Source organism: Mandrillus leucophaeus, unplaced genomic scaffold (genome assembly GCF_000951045.1).
Source record: "Mandrillus leucophaeus isolate KB7577 unplaced genomic scaffold, Mleu.le_1.0 Scaffold173, whole genome shotgun sequence".
Lineage (NCBI taxonomy): Eukaryota > Metazoa > Chordata > Mammalia > Primates > Cercopithecidae > Mandrillus > Mandrillus leucophaeus.
The window spans coordinates 4715227-4732742 of record NW_012101732.1 but is presented as its reverse complement, the minus strand read 5'-3'; the positions used below and the strand labels follow the sequence as shown (position 1 = coordinate 4732742).

General features: G+C 38.3%; 1 protein-coding gene across 3 annotated transcripts in view; it reads right to left on the bottom strand.

The window, feature by feature from the left end:
- Positions 1-5413: 5413 nt before the first annotated feature.
- TMEM71 (transmembrane protein 71) overlaps positions 5414-17516 on the bottom strand; it is a 58650-nt gene continuing 46547 nt past the window's right edge. For all 3 annotated transcript variants that reach the window (XM_011977102.1, XM_011977101.1, XM_011977100.1), the window contains 4 exons: positions 17356-17431; positions 9631-9692; positions 9472-9529; positions 5414-6452 (listed from right to left, as the gene is read on the bottom strand). In XM_011977102.1, the coding sequence (XP_011832492.1) occupies positions 6437-6452; positions 9472-9529; positions 9631-9692; positions 17356-17431 (212 nt within the window). In that variant the 3' untranslated portion in view covers positions 5414-6436. The remainder of the gene's footprint in view (positions 6453-9471; positions 9530-9630; positions 9693-17355; positions 17432-17516) is intronic.

Here is a 17516-nt window from a genome sequence, read left to right as displayed (position 1 = left end):
TAGGATATATGATATATTATAAACATATATATTATATATGTCACATATATTATACATAATCACATATATTATATGTCCTATTTGTTATATGTGATGAATTAGAAATACACATTTTGTATATTATATGTAATACATGTATATCTATATTACACATCCTATTGGGTCTGTTTCTCTGGAAAACCTTAACTGATACAGTATACATACACTATACATATGGAAAGAGACAGAAATTTTAAGGAATTGGCTTACACAATTGTAATGAGCTGACAAGTCCAGAATTCATAGGGCAAGATGGCAGTCTGGAAATTCAGGTGAGAGATGGTGTTACTCTCTTGACTCTATGGGCTGGAAACTCAGGCAGAATGTTTATATTGCAATTTGGAGGCAGACCTCCTTCTTCTTTGGTCAACATCCGTCTTTGCTCTTAAGGCTTTCAATGTGTTGAATGAGGCCCACCCACATTATGGAGGATAATCTGCTTTATTTAATGTCAACTGATTACAAACATTAATCACATCCACAAAATACCTTCACAGGAACATCTAGACTAGTTTTTGACCAAACGACTGTTCATCATGATATATCCAAGTTGACACATAAAATTAACCATCACACCTGCCTAGCTAAAGTGGTTGTTATGAGATTTAACAGAACATGCAATGTGAACTTGCCAGGGGCAGGATCAGGCACAGAACAAAAGTTCCCCAGTGATCATATTTTCTATTACTGTTAACTTATTGCCACTGTGATCATTTATTTTCTTCTCCTCACTACCTGTTTCTGATACTTTGTCTCTCCTTTCACGTCTCATCTCTCTCTGCTCTCAAAAAGAGAAGACAATACCATTATTCCCATTAACCCAAAGGAAGAATTCATCTAAATTACCAGAGAATCTGACCTTGTAAATGTTTTCAAAGAAATGCATTTTTTGGCTCTAGAGTATATTTGACACTTGTAATTACATGCTTAGCTGGTTCTCAGTCTGCTATGACATCTGCTCCTTGAGAGTAGAATTGTATTTCCTTCACTTAAAAAATCCTTGGTTCCTAGCAAGTGCCAGGTAATTATCAGGTGATCAATTATAATAATGATTGATTGGATTGATTGAACTCATGGATGAATGAGCTAGAACAACTATAAATCATTTATACTTTCTAGAGCAGCAAAGTAATATCTCTAGTAAAAGGCATTAAAAGACGCATAAGTCAAAACAATGATGTTCAATTCAGAAGGACTGAATCTCTAAAATTTATTAGGCATACATTTTTGGTAACTGGGTATTATGTACCAAATGTTTTTGTCCCCATAAGATTCATATGCTGAAGCTCTAATCCCCAATGTTATGGTATTTGGAGGTGGGGACTTTGGAAAATGATCTGGTCATGATAATGTGTCCTCTATGAATGGGGTTTGCTCCCTTATAAAAAGAAGAGGAGACCCTGGATCTTTCTTTCCAACATGTGAAGCTGAAACAACAAGACTGCCATGTGCAAACCAGGAAGTTAGCCCTCACCAGACACAGAATCAGCTGGCACCTCGATCTTGAGCTTTGCAGCCTCTAGAATTCTGGGGAAAATATATATATATGTGTGTGTGTGTGTGTGTGTGTGTGTGTGTGTTTGTTGTATAAGATTCTGAGTCTGTAGTATTTTGTTATAGCAGTCTGAGATATGACAGTGGGTGAGTAGAAATCTTCTATAGTCCTTTTGCTAAAGGACTTCCGTCAGTATTGGCCCTGTGGTCTTATCCTTCTTGTTTCATGCAATGCCTTGTTTCACCTCACGATTTTGAGGGCAGGAACCATATTTTAAAACATCTGTACCTGACTCAGTTCTTGCAGGTAGTAGGCTCTCAAAAAATAAATGGTGGTTGAATTTTTAAAGTTGAGTTATTGTCTATATATCTCTCACACTTTAATTTACTTTCTCAATCTTTTTAGCATCTTGATGAGGTACAAGGTACATAGAGTTTGGAAGTTGGAAGGTATGCCTTCCAGGAAATTTTATGTATTAAACATAGTTCCTTTATATATATAAGTGTTGATTATACATAGCATCCTGGCCACCTTTAAAAGATACTAAGAAATACACTTTTTGTTTTGAAAATTAGCAAATAAAGGAAAAGACTCAAGCATTCATCTCTCCTTTCCTATAAAATCTGAACCACTGGGCAATCAGATGGCAGATATTTCCTTGCACAGACATACTCCCAACAAGTAAATAAAGAAGATGTGATCAAACTGGAATATCATCATTTTCCATCTGTAATTAATTATATATCTGACCACTGATCAGAAATGGTTGTTGACAACACAAAAATGACATAATGCCCCTCTTGACAAAGAATATGACACCACCTAGAAAGTAATCTTTCCCCAGAAAATTCAAAACAAAAAACGATTTAGCCTCTATAATCAACTTTCAGTTGGCAAGAAATACAGAAGACTAAGGAAAACATTAAACTTTACTACAGACATGAGATCAGCAAAATTCCAATGGAGTAAAGTCTATAAGACAAATGATGTAGTTTTCAAAGAAACAAACTTCAAAGGTCAGGGGGGAAGAATCTGTGCATTAAAAGAGACCCAAAAGGCATTAAACAAACAAACAAAAACAGGCAGAGCTATTCTATAGTATTTAGAAATGTACATTGGTAATAAAAACTATAAAGCAAGATACAGAGGTGATTTTCATAAACTCAGCATAGTGGTTATTCTGAAGGTGAGGATGTTGGAAGGAGTAGCCAGAGGGCTCCTGGTATAGCCAGCAAGATTTTGTCTCTTTTTATGTTTGATTCTTAAAAGGGCATGCTATGGTTTGAATGTGACCTGAAAATTTCATATGTTGGAAACTTAATCCCCAACGCAACAGTGTTGAGACGTGGGACCTTTAAGAGGAGATTAGGTCATGAGGGCTCAGCCCTCATGAATGAATTAATGTTATTATTGTGAGAATGGATTAGTTATCTTGAGAGTAGGTTCCTGATAGATAGATGGGTTTGGCCCCTTTCCTCCCTTTGGCCTTCTCTCACCTTCTCACTTTCCGCCATGAGATGACGCAGCAAGAAGGCTCTTGCCAGATGCCAGCACCTTGATACTGGGTTTCACAGCTGCCAGAATTGTGAGAAATATGTTTGTTTTAAAAAATAAATTACAAGAGTCTGTGATATTCTGTTATAGCAACACAAAACAGACTAAAACACGGCATTTGCCTTATAATAATTTTTACACCATTTTCTGTTTTGCTGGTATTTGAACAAGTTTTTAAAAACAGCTGTTCTGCCTATTTCACAGAATGAATGGTGTCTACATAAACATGACATTTAATAAGTACAGGAACCTCATCTGTATTCTTCATCGCCATATTCCCAGGGACCAGACTGGCTCTTGGCACATGCTTGGACTAAATATATATTTACTGAATGAATTAATAAATGAAACTGTAAAATCAAATATATACATAAAATCATATTCTGATGATGACTATTAACTTCAGCGAAGTTACAAATTCCCAAGGAGTGGATTCCAGATCACCGAGAATTTGTTGTGTACAGCAGACAAGGTTCTTTATAACGATGTTGCCCACTGCTAGACTACAGTAACAAATAGGACCTTAAGAGGATTGAGGCTGGTCATTGGCAGAAAGCTGACATCCAGTGATGTACAAGTCTTCCCGGCGACACACACATCACTCGTCAGATCCTGTGCACCTCTGTCACAGATGGATCTGCAGGGGATTAAGGTTATACTCGCCATTCCAAGTTGTGGGGCTCAAGAGCAACTATCTAGCTAGAGCCCACTGCTAGGGGACATGTCCTAAAGTCATTTTGCACAGCAACACGCTTCATAAACTTGGGGGAGAATCTGTGGATGTTGTGTTCATTGTCTATCACCATGTAATGACATTAGCACAAGTTTAGCAGCTTAAAACACACACTTATTACCTCACAGTTTCTGTAGGTCAGAACCACAACTTTAACTATGTCCCCTGCAAGGTTGCAAAGAAGGTGTTGTCCTGCACTGGCTTCTCATCTGAAGCTTTCACTGGGGAAGGCCTTAGCCATTGGGTCCTGGAAGATGTCTGCCTTCCAGAACTCTGGAACCTATGACTAGATTACCTTATGTGGCAAAGGGACTTTGTAAATAGGATGAAGTAAAGGATTTTAAAATGGAGAGATTATTCTGGATTATCTGGGTGGGCCCCATGTAATTACAAAAATTCTTTTAAGAGGGAGGCAAGATGTCTAAAGTCAGAAAAGGAGATGTGACCACAGAAGCAGAGGTTAGAGTGAAGTGGTTTGAAGATGGAGGAGGGGGCCAGGGGCCAGGGAATGCAAGCAGTCTCTAGGTTTTAGCTTTGTAAGGTTCATTTTGGACTGACCTCCGAAACTGTAAGATAATACATTTGCATTGTTTTAAGCCACCAAATCTGTGGTAACTTGTTACAGTAGCCATAGTAAGCTCATACAGCCTGGGAGAAAAGGTCCTTGTCAACAACGAAGCATTATATGCATGTAAACAATTAGTACTATTTCAGTATCTTACTTTGAAAAATATTATCATTTAAATCAAATGACCCTGTAGAAAAATGTGTGTTACACACAGACAAAGGAAACACAGAAATTCTCAATGGAAACTCTCCTAATAGAGTATTAAATGAAAGGCTCTATATGCATTTAGTTCTCCATTAAATTCATTTTAAATCCCACTTCAAAGCATTCCATACACGTGGATTGTGGATCACTTTGTGATCACTTAACCTACTTGTAAAAATGGCAAATGCATGGGACACATCCCAGATGTACTAAATTATTACACAAAGCTATTTCAAGTACAACTGTGGTCAGCTGACTAATGGTCCCCCAAAATAGCCAAGTTCTAATCATAGGAACCCAAGAATGTTACCTTATATGACAAAAGGGGCCTTGCAGATGTCGTTAAGGATTTTTTCTTGGATTATCAGAGTGGATCCTAAATGTAGTCTCAAGTGTCCTTTAAAGGGGTGGGGGGTGGAGGGAGATTTTACTGCAGAAGAGGAGAAGGTGATGTAATGATGGAAGTAAAAAATCAGAGTTGTGTGCTTTGGAGGTGGAGGAGGGGGCCACAAGCGAAGGAATACAGACAGCCACTGGAAGCTAAAAAAGGTGAGGAAATAGATCTTTCCCTAAAGCCTCCAGAGGGAAAACAACTCTGCTGCCCTTTATTTTAGACTTCTGAGCTCCAGAACTGTAAAACAGTAACTTTATGTTGCTGTAAGCCACTTGGTTTGTGGTAATTTGTTAAGGCAGAAATAGGGAAATAATACAGTCTTCCATTAATGATGTTCCTCCAGGATTTCTCAAAAAAAAAAAAATACATATATACACACACACACACACACGCACACACACACACACACACACACACACATATAAATTTGCTGGTGACTCCACTTATTTATTAGTTTATTTTTTAAGCAAAAAATGCACTAAATGCAAATTATATATAAAGTTACATTTTGGCATTACCATTTTGAGCAAAGACAATTTTCTGCACATAAGAGTTTTTACTCAGAGAATATCACATAGAACAAATTTGAATGGCAGGCCATATTTGCTTTGTGAACATGCACCAAGTGTGAGGGGTACAAAGGGAACATTTTCTAGAGCCCTTGAGTCAAGGCTCCAGGGTACAGCTGCACCATTTTCATGCATTTCAAAGCGCTCTGGTGTTTTGCCTTTATTTTGTCCTTAAGGCGTTTTTCTGTGTTATATCTTTAAGTGCAATTTAAGTGAAAGGTAATTATGAGCCCCAAGATTAAAAACTTGGTTTAGAAAGTGGTTCAAAAGAATATAACTTTCAGAAAACGCTTCTTTCCTATCCATTTTCATATCAACCATCACCTACTGTTACCATCTAATATCAAGTCACTCCATTGAGGTGAATGACAAACTTTTGCAGCATTATATTTTATGTACAAATTGTATTTATTGTTATTCAAGTTGCCAGGTTGGTATTAATTAGACAAACTTGCTCTCATTGTTCTATTAAAGCAATTCAGCAAGAGATAGGTGCATGTGGCAGATACATGAATCTGGTTACAAGCGCCTCACAGAATTTCCTAATGAAAATTCAAGCTCGAGAACCACTGCCTTAGAGAATCATAGGGGAACATTTATTCCAGGCGGTCTCTTTTCCATCACATTCCCTGTCCTTTCCCTTTCAACTGCTGGTGTTTGCAAAGGGAAGGCAAATTAATAGTATTTTCATGAGCATATTATAATTTTGATGGAAAAACTGAGATCATTTTAAAATCACATAGTCCAACTAAAATGGATTTTTCTTAATTACTTGCTTACTCCCTTTCAATAAAACACTTGATTCCAAGTAGACTGCAAGTTGGACAATTTCCGGATACTCAGATGGAGTACATTCATTGAAGGCATTCGTAAATGGTTGTCAAATTTTGACAAACCTAGATTGGAGAAAGAAGAAAAGAAATGCATAATTCATCCCTATGCCCAGGAAATGCAGTATGTAATCACTGCATACCCCTGTGTGCATATATATGCGCACAACCACACCCATACCCACAACTGGCCTAAGTAATCACAACTAGGAAGAGTGCAGCCTCAACTAAGGGTACTTTTTGTTTTTGCTTTTATCCCAGTAGGTCTTAGTGCTCTCCTTTTTGTCTGAAAGGCTATAGAGGTTTCGACCCCTCAGCCCAGCATGGTACTTAGCTAACTAACATTTCCTAAGGTTTCCTCTTCCCACCTGCCCTAATGGCATTTTTCTGGATTAAACGCACTTTAAGTGAAAGGCAATCATGAGCCTCAAGAAGATTAAAAACTTAGTAAAGAAAATGGCTCAAAAGAATACAACTTCCAGAAAAAGGCTCTCTCCTGCCCAGTAGAACAGTCTGTAGGGTAACAGGTGGATTTTCCCCATATTTTTATTCCTTAAAGTTTATTCATTCATTCATTACATATACAAACATACATTCCTTCATCTAAGAGAGAACAGACGTTGCCCATTTTGTTACTATGAAATCATAAGTGTGCAAAACGTGTACCGCTGATGCTAACACATCATTACTAACACGAGATACCCGTGCTGACCTTCATTTGCAAGGGACACTCAGGCCAATGGTGGACAAGATAGACAGTCCCTATCCTCACAGACTTTAAATTTAATGAGGAAAACAGTTGCCTAAGAATTTCATTATGTTATGAAAAGGGATATGATCTGAGAAGTGTGAGGTGCTAAACAGACACCTAATCTAATCTAACTTGCACAGTGCAAGATCGGCGTGTGTGTTGGGGGGAGGGTGCTGCATTAATATTTGCTGAACTGAATTCAGTGCTTGCCTTCCACTTCCTTAGATTCTCATCATTGATTGTTAGAGGAAGCCTATGAGTCATTCTTGACTCTCGATATTAATAACCATGTCTTTGGTTTATTAGTTTCTCAGTATGTTTACATAAGAAGGAGAGGGTTGCAAAGTCTTTAATATACACACAGAACTCGGGCTTTTAAGGAAGTACTTCAAGAAATGATGCAGTAAAACATAGTTAATGAATATGTATGGAGTACGTACTATTTTCAAGGCTTTGGTGGTAGATACAAAAATGAAGTCAATAGTCCTTGTTTTCACAGGTCTTAAATGCAAATGTGTGTGTATATGAGACTGGTGGACAGGAAACAGGAGAAATGGAGTTGGGAACAAGAGAAGAACAAGTCAAAGTATGTACATAAGTAATCAAAGAAGGAATCTCATTCCTTCTTCGAATGAGTCAGAAGATAAGAGCATTTGTTCAGGATAGAAATATTGTCCTAATGTAATTTCTTTTAGGAGAAAACAAACAATGAGCCCAGAACAATGGGAAGTTCTGAGAAAACAGCAGGTGATATAACCCCTGCAGGATGGATGTTGGCTCTTCCAGGAGGCCCTCCCTGAACATACTCCCCACTCCTCTGAGTCTGGTAAACCGACCTCCTGTGCTCCCCCTGGCTCCTGTACTAACCTGATATTTGCACTTAGCCATATTAAAAAGCAACTTCACCTTGCCCCTTACATGTCCTTTACTCTAATGAGATGATGAAATCTCAAGGCCAGCCACATGCTGGGGCATTGACACACTGGCACCTAGTGACTGTGTCTAACCCATAGTAGACACTTCATTAACAGCAGTTGAGCTGAACTGGGTACCCCATACCATATAGAACATATCATAAATTCTCAATAAAGGTTTGGTAACTTAGGTGGTGCCACTTTAGAAATCAATAATTGTTTTAAACAGAAGTCATTAATTCCTTTTTCTTTCTTCTTTTTCTTTTTCTTTTTGAGACAAATTCTCTCTCTGTAGCCCAAGCTGAAGTGCAGTGGCATGGGCACAATCACGGCTCACTGCAGCCTCAACCTCCTAGGCTCAAGCAATCCCTCCACCTTAGTCTTCCCAGTAGCTGGGATTACAGGTGCACATCACTACACCCAGTTAATTTTGTTTATTTTTTGTAGGTCTCACTATGTTGCTCAAGCTGGCCTACTCCCGGACTCAAGGAAGTCTCCTGCCTCAGCTTCCCAAAGTGTTGAGATTATAGGTGTGAGCCACCACACCCAGCCTGTCATTAATTTCAAGGGCTAAATTACAAGGATTTCTTGAGTTACCCAAAGATTAAATTTTCTAAATATCAGGTTGAATAAAACTTAGCTATATGTGCACCCCCAGAAACCTGAAATATCTAGAAATTGTGGGAAGCATCACTCAAAATCTCAGTAAATCAATATTGCCTAGAATCCTAACCAAAATAAATTTTCACTAAACCCCATTGTGATTTCAGAATTAACGCAGATTTTGTAAGAGTGCCATGGTGAATTACAGACCTCAGTCTCCAAGCCCTGTGAGTTTGCCTCTGGCAGCCATATTGAAGTGAAGGCAATTAACACAGTTCATCTTGCAATAGAATGGTGCTTTCCAGACTGTTTGAAATTCTATGGGCATCCCACCCAGACCCCAGTAACCCTTTGAAATATGCTGAACCATGGCAGTTAACACACAAGGGGATCATTAAATGAATAAGAGAAGGCACAGAAATCACAGTTTGTAACTGAGATCATTTCATGGGCAGTTTGCCAGCTATTTGGGAAAGTCTAACACAAAGGTTTCTTAATATGAGGTATTTATAAAGTGTAGTGCTATGAATCTACAAAATCACTTTAAAAATTATTTTAAAGGACATTCTCCTTCAAATTATTTTCTAAGTCCTAAGAAATAATTTTTTTCTAAAAATTATTTTGATGTAAAAATTTAGGAGGCAGGATGATAATACTATTAAATTTTAGCAGTAACAGAAAGTAGTCTTCAGGACAAATGATCACAATGTTTTCTATACATAGTCACTGCCATCTACTATGCAGCAGAAACCATTCTCGGATATCAAATTATGGTCACCTTTGTCCAGACAATAATGATAACACAGGCAACACTTACCGAGCACAGGCAGTGGTTTTGAAATAGCTGGCAAGGCTGAGAAACAATGATTTCACATCTTGAGCGAAAAAGAGAAAATATTTTAAAATCATTTTAAAGTGACCAAAATTGGAATGAAATACAGGCATCATCGCAGTAATCTGGGAAACAGTTACTTACAAGCTATAGTTATCATCAATGAACATGTGAAGACACTGGCTAATATTTCTCCCATAAACCATCTGAAACAACAAGATTGCTCTGATTTAGCATACTAATTGTGCATTTCCAAACTATGTGATTTTCCTAGACTTACTATAGGCTTAGGATTTCAAGGTTTACTACAAAAACTACAGTAATAAAGATAGTGGTATTGGAAAATGGACAGACATACAGATCAATGAAAGAGAGTAGACAGCCCAGAAGTAGACTCATGCAGTTAGAGTAAACTAATTTTAATTGAGATGCAGAAGCAATTCAAAGGGAACATACCATCTTTTCAACCAATGGTGTTGAAACAATTGGATATTTACACGCAAAAAATGAATCTACACATATATAACACACTGTACACAAAATTTAACTCGAAATCAGTCATCGACCAAAAATGTAGACTGTAAAAGTGTAAAACTTCTAGAAGAAAACATAGGGGAAAATCAATATGACCTTGTATTTGGCAACGAGTTTTAAAATACAATACCAAATGCACAATCCATGAAAGAAAAATGAATAACTGGGCTTTATCAAAATGTAAAACTTTTGCACTGTGAAAGACATTGCTAAGAGAATGAAAAGACAGGGTATAGTCTGTGAGAAAATATTTGCAAATTATGTATCTGACCAAGGACTTCTATCCATAATATATAAAGAACTCTTAAAGTTAAATAAGAAAATAAGCAACCCACTTGAAAAAATGAGCAAAATATCTGACCAGACACTTCATCAAAGAATATATACAAATGGTAAATAACTATAAAACAGATGTTCAACATCGTTCATCATTAGAGTAATGCAAATTAAAATGGTAAGATACCACTGCATGCCTAGTAGAATGGCTAAAACCCAAACTGGCAACACAAAATGCTAGGGAGGATGCAGAGCAACAGAAACTCTCCTTCATTGCCGTTAAGAATGAAAAGGGTGCAAACACTTGGAAGATGGTTTGGCCCTTGCTTACAAAGTTAAACGTAGACTTACCATAAAACCCAACAGCTGCACTTGGTATTAATTCAACTGAGTTGAACTCTGTGTCTATATACAAATCAGCATGTGATTCTTTGTAGAAGCTTTATTCAAAATTGTCAAAAACCAGAAGCAACCAAGACACCTTTCAATAGGCGAATGTATAAACAAACTTTATACATCCATACAACGGAATATGATTCAGCAACAAAAAGGAATGAGCTAATTATAGATTAGCATATTTGTTATTGCTGTGGGTTAGTATATTTTCTTAGAGGAGGTGAACAGTTTTCTATATTAATCATATACAAGCAAAATATTCCATGGCAGAAATAATTTGTTCTGAAAAAATAAGAAATTAAGGGAAGACAGAAATGGTGGGAAAAACTGAAGTCCCATAAGTGATGGCAGCAGCAGCAGCCTATCTGTGGCTGCTGCAAAGATGCCAGCTGCATTAGGGGAGGCGTGGCCAGGGTTGTGTGCTTCACAGAGCCTGAGGGAGCCTGGGACAGGAGGGAGCCCAGAACAGGAGGGAGCCCAGAACAGGAGGGAGCCCAGAACAGGAGGGAGCCCCGTCCTCCTAGGTGTAGCTGCAGCTGCAGCTGCAGCCACCCAGTCACTGCTCTGAACCCAGGTATCCCTGCACTCTTGGGGGTTTTGGAAGCCCCCCTGCCCCTGCAGGCTTGGAAGTACCTGCTTCTGCCCCTGGCCTCTCCCTGCTCGCGTTGCGTGCTCTGACTTCAGAGCAAAGTTGTAGCTAGGCCCGGATGCTATTACAGCCTAGCAGTGACCAGACCCCACACTTGTTTGCTCACACAGCCCTCACCACTTCACACCTTGCTTGCAAAGGCTCAATATATATCTGAAAAAGAGTCATGGCAGTGAAGAGATGGAGATCTAGATCACCCACACCTGTATATTCCATAGCATATTTTGTCTGTAAAAAAGGTATTCAGACCAGTCAGACCTAACAGTCCCTTTTAAAAACAAACATTTCATTTAATAACAGTAATGCCTCTTCTTATCCTGAAATAAAGTTCATAAGTAATATAACCCATCTACATAAGTAATCTAGAGATGATTTAAATTATATGGGAGGATATACATAGGGTATTTGCAAATACTACATCATCTTATATAAGGGGCTTCAGTATTCAAGGATTTTGGTATCTGAGGGAAGCTCTAGAATCAAACCCTCTTATGTATTAAGGGACAACTGTATTCAATGCTTGTACTTTCCAGTTATGAATAATTTATATCTTGAAAGATACGAATTATCCTGTCTCTCTCTGTCTCTCTGTCTTTCCCACCCCATTCTCTAACTTTATTACTACATCTATCTCTATTGCACTTCACAACTGCACATTGTTCTGTGGTGTCGACAAATTTAATTTATTTATTCAGTCCTCTATTTATGGACATTTGGGTTGTTTCTATTTTCTGCTATTACCAAAATGATGTGCAAGGGACCCAAAATAGCTAAAACAATCTTGAGGAAGGAAAACAAAGTTGGAAGACTCATGCTTTTCCACTTCAAAACTTACTACACTGCATGCAAAAGAATGAAGTTGAAGCGTTACTTTATGCCATATACAAAGATTAACTCAAAATGAATTAAAAACCTAAATGTAAGAGCTAAAACTATCAAACACAACAAAAGATATGTGGGAAACTTCATGACAGTGGATCTGGCAATGATTTATTGACTGTGACACCAAAAGTGGAGGCCACAAAAAAGAAAAAAAAAATTGAGAAATTGGGCTACATCAAAATTTAAAACTTCTGCACATCAAAGAATACATTCGATAGAGTGAAAAGGCAATCCACAGAACAGTAAAAATATTTGCAAATCACATATCTGAGAAGGGGTTAATATGCAGAAAATATAAAGAATTATTTTAACTTAACAATAAATAGCAAACAGCCTGGTTTAAAAAGTGTCAGAGTACTTGAACAGACATTTCTGTATAACAGATACACAAACAAACATCAAATAAGTGCATGGAAAGATGGTCAACATCATTATCCATCAGGCAAATGCAAATCAAAACCACAGTGAGGTATCACACCACATCCACCAGGATGGCTCTAGTCAGAAAGACAGACAATAGCAACCGTTCAGGATGAGGAAAATTTGGATTCCTCATACACTGATGGTGGGGGTGGGAGTGCAAGATGGTGAAGTCCTATTGGAAAACGTTTCAGCAGTTTCTAAAAATACTAAACATAGAGTTACTATATGCCCAGAAACTCAATTTAACCAGGTATTTAACCAAGAAAAATGAAAATGTATGTCCATACAAAACTTGTACACCAGTGTTCATAGCAAGATTATTCATAATGGCCAAACAGTGGGAAAACTCAAATGCCCATCAACTGATGGAATGGATAAACAAACTGTGGTGTATCTATGCAATGGAATGTTATTCTTCCATAAAAAAGAATGAAGTATGATACATGCTATGACAGGGATGAACTCTGAAAACATTACGCTAAGTGAGTCAAACCAGACACAGAAGTCCACATATTGTATAACTCTATAGGAAATGTCCAGAATAGACAAATTCATAGAGACAGAAAGTACTTTAGTGGTTTCCAGGAAGTGGGAGAGGAAGGAATGGAGAGTAACTGCTAATGGGTACAGGGTTTCTTTCTTCAGTGATGAAATTGTTATAGAATTATAGTGGTGATGGTGTTACAATTTTGTAAATATACTAAAACCACTGAAAGTGCACTTAAAAATAATTTTTAAAAACTGCTTAAAAATACAATGAATAGTATTTTACATATGTCATTTCACACAATAAATTATTTGAAAAGGTATGACCAGGTCAAAGGAGACATGTAACTTTAAACTTGGTCGACATTATTGAATCTCCCTACCTGGGGATTAGGGATTTTTTTTTTTTTTTTTCAAGATGGAGTCTTGCTCTGTCTCTCAGGCTGGAGTGCAGTGGCGTGATCTTGGCTCACTGCAAGCTCCACCTGCTGGGTTCACACCATTCTCCTGCCTCAGCCTCCAGAGTAGCTGGGATTACAGGCGCCCGCCACCACGCCCGGCTAATATTTTGTATTTTTAGTAGAGACGGAGTTTCACCGTATTGGCCAGGATGGTCTCGATCTCCTGACCTTGTGATCCACTCGCGTCAGTCTCCCAAAGTGCTGGGATTACAGGTGTGAGCCACGGCACCCAGCCCCCCTACCTGGGGATTTTAAGAATAAATTGTTAAAAAATTCACAGCAATGATGGAGCACGTCTGCTACTTCACAACTTTGCCAAAATATGTGACCAAGCATTTGAATTTTTGCCAATAGGATGGGTGATGATGTCACTGGGTAGATTTATTTTAAAAAAGAATAATATTTTTGTGGTTTTTATTTTCAAAATGTGAATCATTTGAAAGAGATTACAAATAAATACAAAAAAGAAAAGAAAATATCATCGGAAAAATCCCACCATACAGGAAAAGTTATTAATAAAATCTGGTGAATATCCTTTTGGAAATCCCTTTATATGCATTTTAAAACCGTTATTCTAAAATGAGCTCTAACATACATACAGCAAAGCCTATAAAGTATACAACTTGATTTTGATTTTTTAATATAAACACCTGTAATTGTTACACAGATCAAGATACAGAATATTTCCTGCACCCTATAAGGTTCCTTGGTTGTCCCTTTCAGTATATACCCTTGGAATTAATCACTATTCTTACATCTATAATAATTGATTTGTCTTGCCTTTTCTTGAATTTTATATACACAGGTTGAGCATCTCTAATTAAAAAATTCAAAATCTGAAATGCCCCAAGTTTGAAACTTTTTGAGTGCCTACATGATGCCACAAGTGGAAACTTCCACACCTGACTTCATGCCACAGGTGCACAAAATTACTTAAAATATTGTGTAAAGTTACCTTTAGGCTGTGTGTATATGAAACATAAGTGAATTTTGTTTAGATTTGAGTCTCATCCTCAAGCTGTCTCATCAAGTATATGCAAATATTCCCAAATGTAAAAAAAAAAAAGTCCAAAATCCAAAACTCTTCTGGTCCCAAGCATTTTGTATGAGGCATACTCAACCTGTATGTGCAAACATGTTGACTTTCCTGTCTGTCATGTGTCACTTACATATCTATGAGAAATATCCGGCCAGGCGCGGTGGCTCACGCCTATAATCCCAGCACTTTGGGAGGCCGAGGCGGGCAGATCACAAGGTCAGGAGATCAAGACCATCCTGGCTAACACAGTGAAACCCCGTCTCTACTAAAAATACAAAAAGTTAGCCGGGCATGGTGGCGGGTGCCTGTAGTCCCAGTTACTCGGGAGGCTGAGGCAGGAGAATGGCATGAACCCGGGAAGTGGAGCTTGCAGTGAGTTGAGATCGTGCCACTGCACTGCAGCTTGGGTGACAGATTGAGACTCCGACTCAAAAAAAAAAAAGAGAGAAACATCCATGCTCTTGCCTACATCTATACATTTTTAGTCAATTTTTAATTCAAATAAACATTATTAGAATAATTTTAGATATGCAGAGAAAGCAGAAAATTAGGACAGAGGGTTCTCATGTGGTCCCCAGTCAGCTTTCTCTATTATTATTACTGTGGTATGTTTGTCACAATGAAGGAACATGGTAATGTACCAACACTGGTACATTAGTACAACAAGAGTTTTGGAAAGTCCTGCTCAGATAATGTGTTGAATGTCCCTTAATATTTTTTATTTTAATTAATTAATTTATTTATTTATTCTGCTATTTTTCTTTTGGTAGACTGGGATTTGGAAGACCACAGAGGTAAAGCGCCATTCTCACCACATCTATCAAGGGGACATGCAATCAATGTAACTTATCCCTGTTGATGCTGACTTGTTCACTTGCAGCAGTGTTTGTCCAGTTTCTCCACTGAAGAGTTACCTTTCTTACCCACTTCCTTACTCTACTTCCCGGAAGACGTGTCTAAATGCAGCCCTCCCTCAAAAGATTAAGAGTTAAGCTCCACCTCTTAAGGCAGGAGTATCCACAAACATTAACCTAACGAACATTTAATTCACAGTCCTGTGAAAGGAAAGAAAGGGCTCTGAGATCAACTTGGAGGTTTGGAAAACACTAAGTGAAATAAAGCCAGACGTGTTCCCTCACCACATTATTTCACTGATTATTATACTAATGCACATCATGGTTCTCCAACTTGGGATACAGAACGCAGAATTTTGCAAATTTATTTTTAACCACAGGAGCACCCCCCACACTCCACTTTTGTTCTTTTGGTCCCATTGTGATCTAAAAATATTTTGCAAACCTCATAATTATCTGGGAAGCTTATTTTAAAATACCAATTCTCAGTAAATCTAAATTAGAATCTCAAGGGATGGGATCCAGGACTTTGTATTTTGAAAAGCAGCTCCTCCAAGTGATGCTGCTGTATTTGACCCTCAAAATGTGGGACTCGAGAGCAGGCAGCTCTTGCTGGCCAGAGTTCAAGAACCATAAAGACCCCTGGACTGTTGTATTCACCTTTGTTTCATTGATTCAACAAATATTGAAGAACCCCTGGCACTGAGGATGCTGAAATGAGGGAGACACACAATGTGTCTGCTCTCAGGCAGCTCATATTCTTCTAGGGAGAGGCAGATCCCATTGAAACTTCAACAGATAATCATGTCACAGTCAGGGGGTAATAAGTGCTTGAAAGAAAAGTAAAGCAAGGTGCATGTGACAAAGAGTGGCATGCTATTTATACAGGATTTTCAGGGAAGATCTCTCTGATGATGTGACATTTGAACAGATTTTGTAAAGAAGTAAGTTCACATGTAATGAGGCTATCTGGAGGGTTGTAAGAGGCAGAGTGAACAGCAAGTACAAAGGCCCTGAGACAGGAGTGGGCCAAGGAACTCGATCACTACCCTGGAGACTTGGATGGGGAAAGAAAAAGAAGGCAGAGGAAGAACGTACAGGCCAGAGAGTAGAGAACAAACATACAGAACAAACATACCTTAAGAAGACATAAAGAGACAATTTATGTGGGGATATGCAAATACAATGGGAAGGGTGGAGTCTCTGCAGGGACCCTAAGTCCCATGGCGGGAACTTCAAGTGCCTTTGAACTCCAGGTATACTTAGAGTATACCTGTAACAGGAGCCACTTTTTTTTTGAACAAAAAGCAATACATGGTAAAATACAATTTTAAGCAAGGTACACTAGGTTTTGTATGCTTTCTAGGTTTTTATTTATTCATTTATTTATTTAGGCAGAGTTTTGCTCTTGTTGCCAAGGCCAGAGTGCAATGGCGGGATCTCGGCTCACCGCAACCTCCGCCTCCCGGGTTCAACCAAGTCTCCTGCCTCAGCCTCCCGAGTAGCTGGGATTACAGGTGCCCCCCCCACCAGGCCCAGTTAGTTTCATATTTTTAATTTGCACCATGTTAGTCAGGCTGGTCTCGAACTGCTGACCTCAGGTGATCCTCCCACCTTGGCCTCCCAAAGTCCTGGGATTACAGACATGAGCCACTGTGCCTTGCCTACTTTCTAGGTTTTGCATGCTTTGTGAGAGGATGGAGGTGGGCAATGAGAGATAAAGGGAAACTTATCATGGACAGACAAATGAACAAATCTTAACAACAAAGCTACCTAAAATGTTTTGTGGAATAGGGCAAGGAAATCATCAATCAGTTATGCCTTCACTAATTATGAAATACCACTGCATGAAAATAAAATCCGAATTACCTTGCACATGCAGAAATGATTAAGCACACAGCAAGCAGGATGGTCTGAAAGAAGACCTCTTGCAACAAACTGGTTTCTAATAGGAAGAAAAAAATAAATAAATTAGAAATCATTGCTGATTCAATCATCTTGGAACAAAAAATCATCTCAAACTTCCCTTC